The sequence below is a fragment of the Onychostruthus taczanowskii genome, unplaced genomic scaffold (genome assembly GCF_017590055.1).
Source record: "Onychostruthus taczanowskii isolate IOZ18803 unplaced genomic scaffold, ASM1759005v1 scaffold110, whole genome shotgun sequence".
Taxonomy (NCBI): domain Eukaryota; kingdom Metazoa; phylum Chordata; class Aves; order Passeriformes; family Passeridae; genus Onychostruthus; species Onychostruthus taczanowskii.
This window is the reverse complement of record NW_024497630.1, coordinates 1,740,444-1,759,850: the sequence shown is the minus strand read 5'-3', so window position 1 is coordinate 1,759,850 and position 19,407 is coordinate 1,740,444. Positions and strand designations below refer to the sequence as shown.

At 38.0% G+C, this 19,407-nt stretch overlaps 1 protein-coding gene across 4 annotated transcripts in view; it reads right to left on the bottom strand.

The window, feature by feature from the left end:
- The window catches only part of RANBP3 (RAN binding protein 3), a 56,588-nt gene that overhangs the window by 8,447 nt on the left and 28,734 nt on the right, over positions 1–19,407 (bottom strand). For all 4 annotated transcript variants that reach the window (XM_041422327.1, XM_041422347.1, XM_041422318.1 and 1 more), the window contains 12 exons: positions 19,295–19,331; positions 19,120–19,206; positions 16,552–16,623; positions 15,316–15,381; positions 13,715–13,807; positions 12,520–12,623; positions 7,797–7,916; positions 7,167–7,270; positions 4,744–4,822; positions 3,694–3,796; positions 2,699–2,823; positions 376–496 (listed from right to left, as the gene is read on the bottom strand). In XM_041422327.1, coding sequence (XP_041278261.1) covers positions 376–496; positions 2,699–2,823; positions 3,694–3,796; positions 4,744–4,822; positions 7,167–7,270; positions 7,797–7,916; positions 12,520–12,623; positions 13,715–13,807; positions 15,316–15,381; positions 16,552–16,623; positions 19,120–19,206; positions 19,295–19,331 — 1,111 coding nt within the window. The remainder of the gene's footprint in view (positions 1–375; positions 497–2,698; positions 2,824–3,693; positions 3,797–4,743; positions 4,823–7,166; positions 7,271–7,796; positions 7,917–12,519; positions 12,624–13,714; positions 13,808–15,315; positions 15,382–16,551; positions 16,624–19,119; positions 19,207–19,294; positions 19,332–19,407) is intronic.

The window sequence follows — 19,407 nt, the reverse complement described above, 5'->3', positions numbered from 1 at the left end:
GGCTAATGCACATTCCTGCCAGCCTGAACAATCGTGCACTATTCAAACAGACTTCCCTCATCACAAGCAACCCATCCAAAACAGCCAGATCTGAATGATATTACCATAAATTTCTAGGCAAATATTCTGGTTACTAAACATGGCTTGCTTTTATAGGGGGAAAAAGTAACTGGAACATCTGCTGCAATAGAAGGGTATGAAGATACTCTCTTTGGAGGCAGTATTCACTAACTGAAGCAAAAGAAAAGGTCCAAACTGCTTCTGAGTTGCTGGAGCTAATACAAACTTAAGTGAATGTTGCTGTGTGTCAAGGAAGAACCTTATGAAAATAGCATGACTGTCATCCAGTATCTCATTTCCCCTGGTTCCTCTTACCCAGTCGAGACTGTAATGTTCCATCATCTGTTGAGGCCATATCATTGAGTCTCAGGAGCCCTCGACCTCTTTCCACCCAAGACTGAGAGCTTTTATCAAATACAAACAGCTTGCACTGTATCTGTAACAGAAAATATCTTTATGGCATAGTGGTTGATTGATATTTCTTAGTCACCTATAGTTGATTAAAAAAATATTCAGATTTCATACTGAAATTTTTAATTTTTTATAGCTGTGGAAATCAAAACAGTCAACCTCTCTTTTGCAATAAATTTCTCAAAATACGCTGTTTTCATCAAGTTTTTTAAAAGAAGCTAGATATTCTTAAAGAGTAAGAAGGTTCAAGATCAAAACAGTACGTAATTTCCAGGCAAGATATAAATTTTCACAGAGGAAACTTAACATCATGAAAGAATGCCTTATATCAGTGAATTCTTTTAAAAGCCTTAGGTACACATTGCACCACTGAATGTTATTTGTTACTGGGAAGACCCAGCAAATATAATGAAAGCAAAGCAAAATTCTTCCTGTAAGGAAGCAAAGGATGAACAAACATGCTGGCTCATTATCAATTAATTATCAAAGCCTGAACAACACAAAGTCATTAATAACTGAGATTATTAACTGAGGGTTCAGAGGTTATAAAATTCAAAAGGTGTATGTATTTTTTTCCAACAGTAGGAATACTGAAGGATCTTGACCTACAAGCTCCCTTTTTCTTCCATGCCAAACATCTCTATACCACCCTCTCTGATCCAACTTCACTGTTACTGCTGAGGCTTTATACCTCAAACCATCACCCCTCAAGTTCCCCACAGATGAGCATGCACTAAGTGGAAAAGATACTTCCATTTTCATTCCCTCCATTTCTCATCTTCTTCACGCCAAAACATCTAGCTCTGTATGTTTCTGCAACATTAACAGAGTTCTGTCTGTACAGGACCCATTTGGAATTTTAATACATTACATTTCACAAGAAAAAAAATTAAAGTTAGGCAAGAGGTCTGTTAAATTACAACATATTCGTGCAAGTCAGTCCTCTATTAAGTATATAAAACTGCCAAAAGTTGTGGTTTTCTTAAGTGAAACGGGATTCTTATCTCTTAAGTGTCTTGTTCAATTATGTGAAGCACCCAGACATTTCTGAATTACATAGAAACAGAGACATACCAGAAGAACTATTTAAAGACCATTTATGTCTGGTAAAAAGAAGTCCAAGAAGACAAACATCATAGAGTATAATTTTGTAAGGTAATACAAGTGTAACTGATAGGCATTAGATACTGATAGTGCAACTGTTTGGTGTCAGAAGAATAGCGCATAGTGTCTGTAAGAATAAAAAAGGTATCCTTGAAAATAACACAATTCAAATGCTGAGAAACAAAATAACTCAAGGAAAAAAACAAACTACAATTGGAGTATAAAGAGAGATGGAAAAAAATACATATACCACTTCATTTTATATGAAAACCCTGCATGTTTTTCTTAAGGATACACTGGAGTTAGCAAGTATATTTAAGTTAATTAATAACTACAATGTTAAATATATCACTACTAAAATCAGCAGTCCAAGTCATGACCAAATATCCTTCTACAACATCACTAATTCAATTAAGTATCTCAAACTAAATTCCTGAGTGTTTGTGATACAGTTTCTGTTTTGCAAGAAACTAGACTGCTGGCATAAATGCCCATTCCAAATTTTAGAAAGTCTTCAGTAGTACAACAATTAAAGAAATTAAAAATATTTAATTAATTTAAATTTTCTTCAAATAATTGTCTCACAGAAAATAGAAGCTTCTATGTGATGGATTCAGGAAAGTATGCTTAAGATACACCTGGATGGCTTATACACTAAAATTTATTCAGAAAGAGGAAATTAAAAAACAATGGATAACAAGTTAATAAATAAGGATCTGACATAAATATCTAAAATTTGCATTTTATCACAAGAAAATATATTAGAGATATAGAGAAAGGCTGAATTGTAGGGAATCAGATGGTGTGCATTCACTGGCATCTGTTAGGTGGGGTCAGAGACAGGGAGGACACAAACTCTCAGAGATCCAGGCAAAACAGCAATGGTTTATTATGGAGGCCTGCTTATACAGGGGGTTTGAAACTTCCTGGTTTAAACAGCTGATTGGTTGGGATCTCTCTCTGCCCAGATCTCTGGCCAGTGGTGTGCTTGCATCTAAGCTTGAACAGGGCTGGCTGAGGATACCCTGTATAGATTTAAATCCAACCTATCTGTGGACGTTTTACTGTGACAGACATCCATATGAATCCCCACAAACTCAAAGCTCCTCCATCCGTTTCTTACCTGCAACACGTTACTTTCAGCTTCCTCCCCAGTAATCACTTCTACCTTCGCTAATAAACACTTCCTTGCTGTTGCTTTAGTATAGGCTGCTGCAGACTCTGCCAGTGATTCTGAAATATTATTAGCTGAACAACATTTTGAGAGTCTGAGAATGATTAGCATAAAAATTTTTAAGATTTATAAAAGTCTCACACAAGTACACCAGAATTTTGAGACCTTTTGAAATGTACAGAAAACAAACTTTAATAGAACACATAAAAAGAGAATGAAATTTAAAGCAGAAGTTAAAGCTTGTCTTTTAATACTTGTTTTACAAGCATAAGGAACAAAATAGATAAAATTCTCAAGAAGTTTTGTCCATACACGCAATAATTCAAAACCTTTGCATGGACACGTGCTTATCTGTAGATGCTCCAGCAGTACTGATACTCTTGCCAGCCATACAGCTGTGCCTACACATGGACAGTGCATTTAATTTTCTACTTCCATTTGGGCTTGCAAGCAGTTTACTGAAGAAAACCCATGGTTCCCAGAATTTCTGTAATATCTTGACAACTTGAAGTCATAGAATCCAGCAACCAGTTCTGAGTTCAAGCAACATGTGGGGCACCCACTCAATGCAATACACATTTGACTCAGAAATTCAGTCACTTGAAACAAAATAGAATTGTTAAAAAAAAGTTTGCCACATTTCTCCTACGTTCTCTACCAAGTCCCACTACCAGTTTGGTTAATTCCCTCTAATTTAATTCCACTGAAGATACTCCCACAACCATAGACTGACAATCAAAAAGAAAGTGCAGCCCGCACATGTTTACTATTAGAGGATCTACAACACCCAGCAACTTCCACACCCAGCCTGTATCTTTGGTTACAGGAGACAGTAAAGGCAACATAAAAATCTTATGTTTTTGAAAAGTAACAGGATATTGAAAAATACAGTTATTTTAAAAAAGGATTTACTACCATTCCTAATATAATATTTTGTTTTTCACCTTTTTCTGGCGTGGCCTCCTGAGAAGACGATTCAGACCCAGACTCTGTAGCAGCATTCTCCTTATTACTCTCTGTACTACCTTCATTTGATTTTGGTGGACTCTATCACAGAAATAAGAGAAGGTAAACAAAAGGAAGAAGACATACACTAATTCTATTAAACAGGACTAGTGACCAAGTACTGAGGGTAGCTCCAGTATTTATAAATCATATGGCAGAAGAAGAATCTCATGGACAACATGCTTTCACAGTTAAAACTATCCTACTACCTTAGCCAAGGAACTGAATGGAGTGTGACCTAAAGAACAGTTCAAATTATTTTCCCTTGAACGGATACCAAATTTTAATCCTTATTTTGAAGCTTTCTGACTTGCTTTGTTCAACACAGCAAGTCAATTTCAGCTGCAACTACTCATATCATAATTGAATGAATGAACTGCTTAGTAGCTAGACAGGTCTGAACACTCAACATTAGACATTTCCATTTTGTTTCAGCACAGGAATAAAAACAACAGCAGGAAACAGTGAGGTACTAGAAGTTATTCCTTAGGTTGGTACATCATAAACAGCATTTCCAGAATCATACCTCAAGTCCTGAGAAAGCTGCTTTACTGCTGGGCTTGAAATCCCATCTGGGGGGAGTCACGTTACTGAACTGCTCTCAATATCGAGGACAAACATAAAATACCCTCTAATACCTATACTATAATAATATATAAATATATATATAAATATATAAATGTTGCCATTTAAAGCAACAAGCCATGCCATAGAATGCTTGGGCACAAGAACCACATGCACTACAGAGAGGGCACTGAATCTCCTTACACTGAGAGTTTGAAAGGGAAATCCTGGAAAGTATTGCTGGGCAGACAATAGCTCATAATGAACTTCCCGTGTTGCACTCAAAATAAGTTACCTTCAAGGGAAACCACTGAAAAAAACCCATACTCAAGTGAGAAGTATAATTAAAGGCTCTCAAAATTCCTGAGTGAGAATCCGAAACAAACTGCTGGCAAAATTACAACATATACATAGTGGATACTCACTAGGACTCGCTCACTCATGTTCTGTCCAAAAACAAACTTGTTGCTAGACGCATCTGCACTGTTCGTAGAGTTCTCTACACTGAAAAAAACCCAATAAATAAGCCAGGTTTTACAAGACAGAAAATAACACGTCTTTTATATTCTACTCATAAAATTTCTCAGAAAGTGAGTGACTGTCACTGGCTTTAAGAAAATAAGTACTGGTTGACAAAAACCTAGGTAAAAATTAATCCAACTTAACATGAGAACATATTCCAGTTTTACAGAACAAGAATTCTCTCAGAATGACCACAAAATATTTTTTCTCTGTAAAAATCTTCCCCTTCAGATAACTATTAACATACAAAGCAATGCGGAATGCTAAGTGAGGGCTTATTGTCTAATCATATAACAGACTTTTTTTTTTTAAATAGTATTCCACGTGTACAGACTTGAACTACTACACATCTTTAGGTCAATTCTCTCAGAAATGGAAAGAACAGAAACAAAAGCACTTGCAAGATTGTAACTGAAGCAAAGGTAGCAGGGATAAATAATGCCTTTTATCAGACTAACTGCAATTCCACAGACTCTCCAAGAAGATAGCTGATTTCACAATCAAGTATCATCCTTTACTTCTTCCTTACAGAATAAACACCTTCCTCCCATTAGTATTTTTATTAACAGATTTTTAATCCTATTTAGGAAGGACAAGAGTTTTATTATTTTACAGACTCAAAAGACTTAACAAGTCATTGTTCCTATCCCTTCCCATGAGGCATACCTTTCTAAGACACCAGCTTGCTCACAAAGTGAACATACAAAAGCAGACCATTCTGAATCAAGCCTATGTGCATTTCACCAGGTTTGGAAAATGGGGACTCACATCTACACGATTCAAGTGAAACCAAACAAACTTTTAAACTGTACATGCAGAGTCGCTACTTCTGATTAAGGAGATTCCTAGAACAAAGGAGATCCTCAGTGGAAGATAACTTTACCTCCTAAGGGAATTAAATACCACAGTTCTGAGCTCCAAATGTTGACAGGGAACTCAATGTGGCCTACCAATATCTGCCACGCCACCTAGCATATTTACAGTTTTTAAAGAATTGACAGTGTTACACAAAGGGAGGAGTTTCCTTTTACAAGCTGATTACCATAATGCTTTGCTGTCTCAGCAGAAAACCAGAGCCAACTCCCCTTAGAGACACTATTATTTTTAAGACAAGTTCAAACCTAGGTTTCTTGCAACTGACTCACCATGAATAAATCTTCCCAAAGTAAAGACTCAAATAAAATGACAGTAGGTGTCATATGACTTGAAAAGTATGAAAAAATATTCCAGTATTTGAAGGCTGCATATTAGCAGCTATTCTCTGCCAAATCTGATTGAAGAAGTCTGACTGTGTCTATTGGAAAGACACTGATCTGGCATCAAGAGGGCAAAGGTGTTCTCTACCTCTCCAGTGCAACATCTGAAAAGTTTGACATCAAAAGTTCATTGACTGCAAAACTGCCTACTGCCTCCTTCATGGTGAACAACAGGATCTTAAAAATGCCAAATATAAAGACAAAGAAAGCATGCATTGGTGCTTTTCCTACAATTATTTCCTTGCCTCAATCTCAATTTCAGCTTATGCCAGGAGCAGAGATGTCGCTCTGCTTCATCCCTCTTGGTGGGATTTCCCCCCACATTTTTCCATGAATTCACAGCTCTGTATCTTCTGTTTTCTTATTCTTTACACTACTTAATTTTTTTGACCACTACTAAGCTAGCATTTTCACAGAGATACAGATTTCATGTATCACTACCTTAGCCTCAAGTGAAGGCTGTCAGCTCAGAGCTCATTACTCCATAAGACAGGATTAGCATAAGACTGGCTGCCTGCTTTACCGATACATCACATTTCTTCTGATGTTACTGATGTTGTTATGCTTTAGAAGTTCTCTCAAAGGCCCTCCCACAGTTGGGCTCCTACTTATTCATACAGGCCACTCTGAAAAGCTTACGATCATTAAAAAAATTTAACTATTCTTCCTTTTATCTGTATCATGTATGAAACTTACTGAACAACACAAATACAGTGCAGATCTCCACAAGATTCTACTGGCAGCTCAAATTTAGTCCACCACTGTTTCTGATCATTCATGAGAAGAATGTCATGCTTTTTAGTTTCATGCTTCTCATGTCATGCTTTTTGGTTTTTTGAAGAGGCTTTGGTGAGGATCTGGTCAAATAAATAGTATCAAATGCATCTCCCTGAAGAGATGATTGAGGATTCCCCCAGATGTGAAGATTGCCATCTCATTCTTCAGAAGTCTGGGTCCCCAATGACCCAGTCTAAGCCCTGCATCCAATAAAGAGCAGAATCATAAAGAATTTTCAATAAAGAAAATAAAGAGTAAGGAGAACTGTTATATTGGTTTCCCTGTAGTCTCACCTAGAACTGATGTACTGTAGAAAATAGTTTGTTGCAGAAGGTGTATCTGATGTCAGAAGGCCAGCATTCTGCACATCAGCAGTTTCATTGCTTTCATCTCCTAGCTAGAAAAAGAACAAGTATATATCAATAATTTTAATTACAAAATTTTCAACTCATTCTACCTTAAGACAAAGTTTCATCCACAAATGCTTTCTACAATAAAACAAGATATGTCCCAATATTACACTTTCTTTTATCATGCTAGGAAACCTGAGCAAATCTGTCTTCAACAGGAGGTACTAACAATCCAACTCAGTTATTCTATGCACAAGTTTAAGCCCAGGCTCAGCCTATTTTTCCATTTTTTCTGTGAAGTCTTGATAGCATGGGAGCAGCTTAAGAGCCACATTTCAACTTCATTCTAACCCAAAAAGTAAGAGAAAACACTACATTCTACTGAGCTTTAGCTGCTACTCATGATTGCAGTAGATGCATGTTTTTTTGAAAAAGCTTCTTATGTTACGTAACAGAATTCATTTCTTAAATGTTTAGAAGACTAGTTCTATTAAGACAACTCTGCTGTGTTCATAGCTTTTAATTTTACATATATTTATAAACTCCTAGTCAAGAGAACAAACATATGTTTACCTTAACTCTATCTCGTAAATTTTGCCCAAATACAAACGCTTGCTGTGCATTTAGTTCAGCCTTCTCAGAGCTGTCATCATCTGAAGTATTGTTGGACTCCTTTTTCTGACATTCTGCTGCCTAAAGAAATGGAAAAATGTAACGAAAGAAGTTGAGTTTCTGTAAATAAAAACACCTTATGACGAGGTGAGTCACACATTCATTTACAATGACAAGCCAATAACACTCAGATCTACAAGGCATGTTTTGCATTTAAATAGCATCTCTGTTGTTAAGTGTTTTTCTTAGCTAGTCATAGAATACTTAAGATTCAAAGAAATTTCTGACAATTACTTGGTCCAAACTCTGTTCAAAGCAGCACCAACTTCAAACTTATATTAGACTGCCCAAGATCTCATATCAAGTTTCAAAAAAATACACATGACAGTTTTACATTTTGTTAGTCTGATTCTGAATCATGATTTTAAAGGGTTAAGATTTTAGCTGAGGGTTAGAGCCAATTCATATTGAAACTAGATACACCAATGATAGGTTTATGATTATTAGATGCTTAAGCTAAAGCTATTAAGCTTTAGCTTATATATATATATATAAAGCTTAAGCTAAAGCTGTTACAAACAAGCTCATTTGTAGAATGAAGTGGAGCAAGTGAACCATTATAGGAACATATTGGAACCAGTAAAACAATACCAGCACTTGGACTCTATGTCAATCCATCATTAAGCAGGAGGCCTTGGATCGTGCCAGAGGGTCACAGAGACCTGACGAAGACTTTCCTGACTTCATCCCTGGGACCACTGACCCAATTTGAGACCACCAACCCAATTCAAGAGAAGAATTGCTCACGCGTGAAGGACTAATAACCTCATTTTAATACGAAGCAGGGATGGGAGGTGCTGGGGTTATGCATATGTACTATTTTGGGAAATAAACAGAAGGCAAAAATCACTGTGTGGTGCGGTCATGCATTTCGGGGACACCCCCCGTGCCACCTGCCGGCATAATAAACGTACTACTTTCTAACTTTAATTACTTAGAGAATCTTTGTCCGCGATTTTTGGTTTTAACGATTCAGTTCAATGTTCAACTACACTAAGTATGACAGTTATGTCCTAAAACCCATCTGAAATCCCCTTCACACCACACCTGCAGCTTCTCACCTGTCTGAGAGACACGTCCTAATTTTAGTCTCATCTTGCCACTGCCTATCCCTTGAGAGCTGAGAGCTCTCTCCAATTCCCCTGTCCTAGTCCAAGCAGAACATGCTCAGCTTTTTCATTCTCTCATCACTCTTCCTGTGCTCCAGCCACTAGTCACCTTGGTGATTTTTAAGTGTCTTTCATGCACTGTCAAGCCCCAAACTATATATGGTATTCCTGATGCCATCCAACAGTGGCATAAAAAGAGAAAAGATCACTTTCCTAAACTTAATGCCTGCAGTTTTGGTAAAGTAGGCCATAAGTCCTCTTAATCAATAAAAAGATACACTACTTATTCATGTACAATCTATTGTTCATCACTGCTCCACAGCACCTGAAGGTTCTTGAGCTTTTTGTTCTCCTAAGGACTTTCTATTCTGCACCTCTGCCACCTGCTTTCCACAAGTGGCTTTGTGACTTCTCTCTGCACACGCCATGGAAGCATATTTCCTGATTATTCCCATACTACAGTTCTTGTTCCACTATACTCGGAGCCTTGCACTTAAAAAACCCTAAAGTACTGTTGGAAAGCAATTGCAACCTGCATGGGAATCACTCCCTCCTGCTTCTGTCCTAACTTCCTACTCCATAGCTTTTAACACTGATGGGAAGACGCAACACTATGCACGCACAAAGCCTCAGAAGTGACCCACATACAGCAGCTGCCTCTCAGCAAAGCACACTTCCATCAGCATCAACAGCACCCTAAGCAGAAAAAAACCCAAAACCATAGGAAGTCTAAGCATTATGAAGAAAACTATATAGTTGCTATGGGAACTTAGTTATGAGGGGGTACCACCTGCTCCACTGTAGAGGACACTCAGGGGGAAGATGCCTGTTTAGGGAACCAATTACTAGTCTTTATGGCTGGCCAATATGAAGTTTTCCCTTTTCTTTCCCTTTTTGATCTCCCTTCCTCCAAAACAAAGTAACTGCCACCCTTAGAAGTGATACTATCAGCTATAGATCTGCTAATAAATTCTGTAGGTGAGAACTTGTCTCTACATTTTTCACGCAGTATCAAGACCTTCAAGACTTGCCTGCACAGCTCCTTTCTAGCCAGTCCCTCTTCAGTCCTTGTGACACATGGGTTCTTTCACCCCAGATACAGAACTTTGCACTTGCTAACCATCACCTAGTTTTTCTCAGCTTGTTTTTCCAACCTGCTGAGATCCGAATGAACATCCCCTGCCTTCCAAAATACTGACCATTTCCCCTTCCCACAGTATACTAGCATCCACAAACTTAACAATATTCCAGCTTGCCAAGTTGTTTGTGTATATGTTGAACAGTCCTAAGGAATGCCTCTAGTGATTGACACTTGTCAGACTTCCAATCACTGGCTGCTACCCTCAAAGCTCACTGCTTCAGCCAATTTATCACCCACTTTAAATTCCACCCAACCAGTACACCTCTCTCCATTTTGGCTATGACAATGATACTTCAGACCATACAAAGATCTTGCCTAAAGTCAAAATCAACAAGCAGGGCTCTCTGGAAAGAAAATAATCTCAGAGGATAAAAAACCCATCAGGTTGGTCTCTTTTTTATCTATGCTGGCTGCTCTCAATCCCTTTAAGGTGACTCATATCCTAGGACTCCTTCACCACAAAGGGAGAGAAAGGAGCTGAGCCATTTCTACTTTCCTGGAACCTCTTTCCTGCCATTTGTGGAAACGTGTGCCATGCTCTCTTCTTTTCCAGGAACTGGGACCCACCACAGCACCACAATTCTCTCAGGACAGGTAGTGGTCTCACACGAACACCCCCCAGCTCCCTGTCCTGAGTTCATTTTCTTCCCAGTATAACACTGTCACAACACTGTATTTTGGATCCAGGATGAGAATAATCTTGATCACACACTGACTGATATTTTGGTTGTGGTTCAGTTGTGCTCACCCCAAGTCAAGGACTTCACAGAATCTCATGCCCTGCGAGCGAGGAGTTGCACAAGAAGCTGGCAGGGGGAACACAGCCAGGACAGCTGAGCCAAACTGGCCAGAGATATTCCACAAGATAAAACATCCTGCCCAGTGTGTAAACTGGGGGAGCTGCTGGTGAGGGGCTGATGGCTGCTGGGAGACAGGCTGGGCACAGATCAGCAGGTGCTGAGCACCTATAGGGGCATCACTTCTTTTTTTCATGTTTTATCTGTCTCTCTCCCCTTTTCATTACAATTATTATTATTACACTTTACTCTTTTTCAACACTTAAATAACTGCTCTTATCTCAATTCACTAGTTTTACGTTTTTCCTGATTCTTCTCCCTATCCAAACTGAGTGGAGGGAGTGAACAAGTGGCTCCATGGTACTTAGCTGCCAGCTGGAGTTAAACCATGACTCTCCCTCTACACCCATGGATATATTCTGTCTGGTCCTAAGGGCCTGTGTACCTCAAACTGTCTAGAAGCGTTCTTAATCAAATTTGTTGTAATAATTTGCTCTCTCAAGCTTCCCCTAAAAAAAGGATTTGGTGGACCTGACAGCAGACCTCTTCAGTAGAAAACAAGACAAAGGCATTGAGTACCTCAGATTTTTTCTTTTTTTTCACCACTAGGTTCCCTTTAACATTTTGCAGAAGGCCTACGATTTTCCTTCATTTTAACTTTGCTGCCAGTACCAGTGGAAGCTTTGCTGGCAGCTTTTCATTCCCTGTAATTTCCAACTCCAGCCAAATTTACGGTTTCCCAGTTCTGCCACACATCCAGGCAATCCTTCTGTATACTTCTCAGGTGGTCTTGACTGCTTTCACGAGATATATGCACGTTCTCTTTCTGGATTAAAGGAGTTCCAAGCCCATACACACTGGCCTCCTCCCAAATTTGCACAGTTTCATGCGCTTTGGGATAAATTATTCATTCTCTGAGGTGTTTGTCCAGGGAGATAATGAGGTCTCATGAGCTCTGCTGTCCTTGAGAATCCTATCAACCGGCTCAATGAATAACCTGAAGTCTTCTCTCCTGAAGTCTGGATCTTTATTCTGCTACTTATTAGCTCCCTCAGGATCTCAGACTCAACCTCACTGATGTTGCAAAGACAGCTATTCTCAACCTTTGCATTTCTAGCCAGTTATTTGCTGTGAATACCAGGTACAGCTAAATACCTCCCATGTCAACTTACCCAGTATATGCAAATATGCTCATCAACTTATTTCTAAAATCTCCAGGAGTATTCTGGAGGATTTCTACCAGGACATGTTTGCATTTTATCAGGTGTTCAAGTACTAAAGTTCTCCTTCAGAACCAAGGCCTGTAATTGTGAAGCTTCTAGTTCTTCAAGGGTGTTAGTTATTTCCTCTACTTTATCAGTCCAAGTCTGGTGAAGGGTCACTTTCATCTCCCTCTTGTTGGCTTTCCCTCTGATCTTAATCTAGAAAGCCTTGACCAATTCAGTGCCTTCCCAAAACAAAGCCTCTGCTTTCATACAGCTTCTTTAAGCATAGCGGAACCCATCCCTGTCTGTCTTTCCAGCTTTGTTTCCTAACATATTTACGTCTGTCACCTTGAGTCGTCTTCTCCAACTTACCTTGTCTTCAGAGTCTGAACTTTTCAATGTTGCATCACTTGGTGATTCTGATGTGGCTGCAGAATCTGGAGGGATATTTACACCATTGGTGCCACTGCTGAGAACTGCAACATAGAAACAAAAACAATAGGTGAACTTGCTAGATATTTAGAGTGTCATAAAAGTTTTCTTATGCAAATTGCATGCAGTTTTCTTGTTTAAGTCCATTAAATGTTGCAATGTAAACTAAAAATTTCCCATAATATTTTGCAAGAGACATAAGGACCACAATTCAGCAATTCTTAGCAGAATCAAAATTCCAAATGCAGAAAACCAAGTCAGCAAATTAAATGTACAACTTCAAGCAACCATCCTTCTCCAATCCAATACTGTTCATACCCAGCAGGGTTTGTCTTCAGATTGATCTACCTGCTCACATACTGAACTCTCACTGAAAATTTTACCCCAATACTAAGTCCTCTGTAGAGTCCAATCTGTGTCAGGAGGCATGTCAAGAAATCAAGCTAGAAATATTTGGTTCTATGCCAGATTCTGCATTAACTGAAGTTACTCCTGTTGCTGTTCAACTAAACCTCCATATAACAAATGGCATTGTGCTGGGGAAACATGGAGTTTAGGAGACAGGGACTTTAAACAGTTTTTTGCATTAACTTCCACATTTTTATCCTGTCTATTTCCATCAGCTACATCAAATTCCATAATTTCATAATACAATAAACATTATATGAATGACTAAACTTAAAAATTAAAATTCTATGTTCAAAATTAAATTTTTATTCAAAGCCCCAACTGCAAAATGGTCCCCAAGCCCAGAGGCACCTCTCACTGATTTAGATACTTTATTGTTGATCAATTACCAGTAATAGCTTATTACTCCATGGTCAATGCTGTCATTTGAGACTGATTGCTACACCACACTCTTAAAAGTCTTTTTTATTTCAAAACTCAAGTATGGATCACACCAAAGTTAGAGGCCTGGCAATATCAGACAGTCACCCTACACACGATCTGAAGGTTTCACTAGGTCATCTTTCATATAGTACAGATGCACTTACTACTTAAGATGTTTCTTTTCTGAAAGGAGAAAACTAGAAAAACCAAGGTGGGTGTTGAGTAAAAGCAAACCACCACACTAAACAAATTCAATGTTTTTGTTCTCTCTCCACTGTATTTAGAAAGCAAAAGCATTATTTACCCATCTGTGAGAAAGCTTTTGGCTGCGGTGCCTGTAGTACTGCTGGACGGAGCACGCTTCGCTGCTGTTCCTTTGGTTTCTGGCTAGGGAGTCCTACAAGTGCAAAGTTTTTTCAAGAAGTTTTAAAGTTTGAAAATGCAGCTTCATCTAATCTTCTCTAACTGCTTCCAACAGAACACACAATTAAACAACAGACACTAGAATGGAAAAGCTTCCACTCACTTATTTTCCATCCCTTCCTACTCAGCCTCAAAAGAGAGCTAGTCCCAAATAGGGAAGACTATTTTCTAGCCTTAAAAGACACTTTAAAGTATACTGTCTACCTTATACAGGAAAGCACAGAAAGAAAGTGATCCAGAAATAAGAGAAATAAAAGCCAATATGTAACAGAAATGAACAGTACACCAGTAATCCTATTTATGCACTGACATTTTATTCAATACATATTACAAGTCTTCTTTTCTCCTTTTTTTACTTTTCTGGAAAAGTAATTTCCAAATAGTAGTAAAATATTTTATCCATGCAATCAAACATATTGATACTTTAATAGTTATGTTGTGTCATTTAACAACCTTTTGGATTTTTCAATTAACCTGGCCTCTTTGGTTGTTACAGTAAGATGCACAGCACTACAACTCTAATTCTGCTATGATTCAAAAAGCTAATTGACCTTAAACAAGCTAATAAAAAAAACCCAAACACTGTAACATCAACTCTAGGTTATGGCAAGCCCAGAAAATTCAGTTTTCTTCACTGAAAAAGGTCAAGATGAACCCTTGATCCAATAAAATACTACAACAGAACTCACTCATAGCAATTAGTTCCATTTCAGGTCACCCATTTTAAAAGGGCATGACATCAGATTATAAAGCTATCCAAAGTTCAAACACTCATAAGCTCAAAACATCTTGTTCCTTTCTTAAATTTACCACTCTTCCTTCAAGTGAAATTAAGTTTCCATATAGTTAGGCAATAATAGCTTCATTACCTATATAGTTTTGGGTTTGCTTTTTTCCCCCTCAAATTCCTAAGGAGCTGTAATACTAATATCTTTCTGATAGTGGCTGGGTCCACATCAGTAAACAGGAAACTTGGTCATAGCCAACCTGTAGTGCAGAACAGGCATGATCAAGGACCTGCCACTTACAATTGCCACCAAAAGCCAGGGAGAGCAGAAGTGGGCACTCTCTTGACACTTCCAGCTGCCCTGGCCTGGTCACAGACTAAACACTCAGCAATGGCTGGAACTTGCTCAAGGCACTCACTGAACACCCTTTTTCCTATGGTTTGCTACCAAAGGAATCAAATTCACTCTCTGTAGGATAACTCCAAGCACAAACAGAAGCTTGCTAAGCAGCAACAGCCGGGAGATGCACTTCAGACATGCACAGCTGATCCAATGCAAAACAAGAATGCATCCATACGCATTACACAGTGAATATGGGCACAACCACCCCAGAGAAGACAAGATTTTTTTCTGCAGACACATAGGTATTGTTACCTTCTATTTACCACCTTCTATAGCTGATTGATGAAACTACTAACTAAATAAAATGCTTGAGCTGGTTTCTTTGTACTGTCGCAGTAAACAGTGAACTCACCTGCACTAGGTGCCTGACCATGGATAAGTATTGGTGGCTTCAGCCGGAATCCACTGCTCTTTTCCTCTGGAAGTGAAATACAAAATTACAAGGACAAAGCTGTAACATATTAGAAATAGCCATTCAGTCATGAAATTACTCAGGTTTTCCCCACTGTAACAACCCACAAGTTCTATAAATATACAAAGCTATTAGGAGCTTTCCACAGAACAAATTCTCTTCTGAAAGAAACCTGAATTTCCAGTAATCATCACAGCAAATATAAATCTCAGACAAACACATGGTATCACAAGCAAGAAGTTCAACATTTTTTTCAGAAGAAACAGGAAAAAGACTGTTTTCACCAGAGAAATGGGGCTCCTTCTGTGAAGGACTTAATATAGATAATAAAGGTTTTAAGTGAGAATCAAACTAAAGAAAGAACAATCAAAGTTATGACTGAACGTGACAGCTGCTAACAAGTATCTAACTGCTAGTGATCATCAACTAAGTTAAACTTAATTGCTTAATGTTAGTTTATTATAATACTAAGTTTTTACTCATGCTTTTATAGTATGAAGATCAACTCCTTTGCTCACACTCACTACAGTTATGGTTTTTAAATTAAAGACCAAAATCTCAAAAAAAAAATTATAAATCTACAGTTCTTAAAAACTGAATTCCTTACAACTAACGAAGAATAATTATACTTCTTTTCCTTTAAGGGGCTTAATATCCGTACTCAGAATAAGACAACTCAGCATCTTACAGTCTCACTGTGCTTGGTTAGAAGCATATGATATTGATGTGCACTACAGTGATACCAACACAACCAAACCAGAACGATGGAGACTAACAAAATCAGCAGTTCTGTCAACACAGGGTTCACAGGTCACAGCTGAACACAATCATGACCATACCTTAAGGTTGTTTTGCTTTCCAATATATAAGAATGTTGTTCTGAAGTTGATATATGAGACTTTCCCAAAGGCTTTATTGTGAGGCTAGCAGGAAAGGGTCATACTGCAGTATTCTACCATCACTCCCAAAGCATTAAACAACTTCGATATTATTTTAATTACCTCCAGCAATGGTGATGTTGAACAATGAAGTGAGCAAGAGAACAGCTCTAAGATCAGAACCATCATCACTTCCGTTCTCACAGATCTTACCTCTGAAGTATCAGAGTACTTTAGATCACGATAAATTAACAGAAACATTTTTTCAAGAAAAATGCAGAAAAATGAGGAAGCTCACCTGGTTCTGAGTCAGAATTGCCCGTAGAGGGTTCACAAAAGCTTGATGGCATAAAGACATTGTTCTTTGTTACTGCAGTCAAGGAAAAAGAAAAAAAAAGGCAAGCTGTGAAGCTGTGCATGTTGTTCTTTATTATAAACCTGTTCCCATACCTCAAACTGAAGTATTTTTTCTAGTAACTTGTCTTATTTTGGTTTTATTACTTTTAAATTAAAACAGCATTACAGCCGAAGTAGCAAAGCAAACAAGCCGTTGCCCATAAAATCCTCTCAGCGTCTCCTTAAACAGAGAAAGAACAAATTTCTTTTTTTCTGAATCCTGTATAAATACAGGATTCCCAATCTGAATTGTATCTGAATTAGGAATCAGAAGTGGTGTTAGTATATATAACAGCACTGCAAAATGTATAATACCATTTCAAAAGGCCCCTGCAGAGAGAGAGCAGAAAGGTGTGTAATGCCTGCTAGAGAATAGGAGTGAACATCTGGGCTCTGATGGACTGCATTGTTTTCACCAAGAGGCAACTTAGGTTTGAACTACCCTACAAAGACAAAACTACAGAAACAGAGGAGAGCACATCAGAGTACTGTCAGATGTCACCTCAGCAGCATAAGTCAACCAAAGGGAAAAAATGTTTGAAAAAACAGGTAAAAGTGCTTCTTTTCCACCCTTTGCTGGGTCCTAAAGAAGCAAACAATAGGGAGTTTGGTTGACACCCTATGCAGCAGTTCTAGTACTTTTGGTGTTATACAAAAATCACAATCCTGTTTATAAAATAGGGCAGTCAGAAGGAGACAGATTTCTCCAACAGATAATTTTGCATGAAGAAAAGCTTAACAGTATTTACTGGCTCTTTTAATTTTTATGAGGCTGTAGAAAAAGTTCAAGTATGTTGAAAAGAGAAACAAAGCTCATCTGTGAATACCATTGTACTAAAAAATGTGGCATTTGCCTTTTATAATTAAGTCTGAAAATTTTTTTCTTATTTCCTTTAATTTCACCTTCTCTCTTTTTATTATTGTCTGCTTAAGCTTAAACATGACACAGTTTTCATGTAAGTATAATTTCCCTATTCTTGAGAGAAACATAACCCCAACAAAAAAAAAAAAAAAAAAGGGGGGGGGGGGAAAGTAAAAGATTTTCTGGAAACCAAAGCCATTGAATAACATCAACAATACTCAAAGAGGCCTTCATGAAACTTGCAATTCAAATCAAAGTTGTCTTGAGAACAACACACATCAGAAGAGAAGAAAGGCGTCAAGGAATAAATCACCACATCCTCTCAAAATTCATTAGCTAAGCAGAGGCTTTAGAAAGGATACTGTACTCCTGGAATATCCAGTATTTAACCAAGGAAGAGCTGAGTAAATTGCTTTCCTCCACTTCTTAGCAGATGTTAGCATACGGATTCTAATCTTATACGGCAAAGACATTGTGGAATGCAAGTGTTAAGAGATTATGGGGAACCTGGGTATACACATACTGTTATTCTAACAGAAAATCTACAAAACCCAATATTCATTATTTTTGTGCATTCCTTTACTAAGAGTGGTTGGCAAACAGACTGCAGTAACACTGATCACTCAATTCATAGGACGATATCTGGAGACCCAATGAGCTGCACACCAGAAAACCGGGATCTGAAAGACAAGAGCTTCATCCCCTGATTAGCACTGGTGAATGAATTTAAAATGCTAAGCCCATAAAGTATCAGCAACTACATTTTGAATTTCACAGTAATTTGTTTTTTCAAATTAAAATCAAAACCAGGCTTTCACGTTTTAGTCACATCTCCAGAATGTGCTGCATAGGATAGGAACATTTTTTTTACTTCTTTCTTTCAAGGTTTTTCATCTTCCTTGTTTTAACTTAAGACAGTAGAAATAAAGTAGCAGTCTCAAAATCTGCCTCAAACACTGACATATCTTAACTAAACTAACCGCTGACCAAAGCTAAAACCTTCATATGATCTGTGAGGAGAGACAGCACAAATCAAGACTGTTCCTGCGAGCGAACAAATACCAAACATGACCATTCCCATGCAAGTGAACTGCATGAATTTACCCCAGTGAATTTACTGCCCTGACTGTGTACACACATAGGCTGCAGTCATTCTTTCTTGCATATGTCAGGTGTTTAAGAAATGCACTGAATCCTCCCCATTTTAAAAGTAACAGGAGGAGAGAAAAGAGGACTAAAGCACGAGCTGAGACTTGAAACAACTTCCCTGGCAGCAGAGTAACTAAGAAACAGGTAGCACTTATATAAATTTGGAAAGAAGCAACCTGATCACAACAAATCAAGAAGATTTCTGGTTAATTCTGCAATTTAACAGCACAAGAGTAAAAGGTGAAACTACAAATACACATAAACTTACACATAGAAAATATTTTTAAAAACTACCTATCAGCTCCTTTGGGCTTCACCAAATTTGCTAACATGAGTACATGGCCGCTGTGGTCTTAACCTAAAGTACAACAGACAGTAATAAGACTGCTTACATAACTGGAAAAAGAATGTCTAGGTAGGAAAACCATCCCTCATATATAATACTGCAGCAACATTTACCTGATTGAGAAGGAGGGAACTGAGTCAAAGATGAAGTTCTCTCTCGTTTTACAGGTGGACAGTAGCTTCCATCCTCTCGATCAGATTCTGTAGAAAAAAAAATATTAGAGAAAACGCAAAACATCCCAGCAAGACACACACTCACGGCTTTTAATTTTACAATAAAATCTCTTACCGTCTCCATCTTCTGGACTTGATCCATCTGCAGATCTCTGAAATCAGATTACACTGATCAAAGAAAGATCACATACTGAACATTTCAGTCTCTTCAGCTTGATCCAAGTGTTT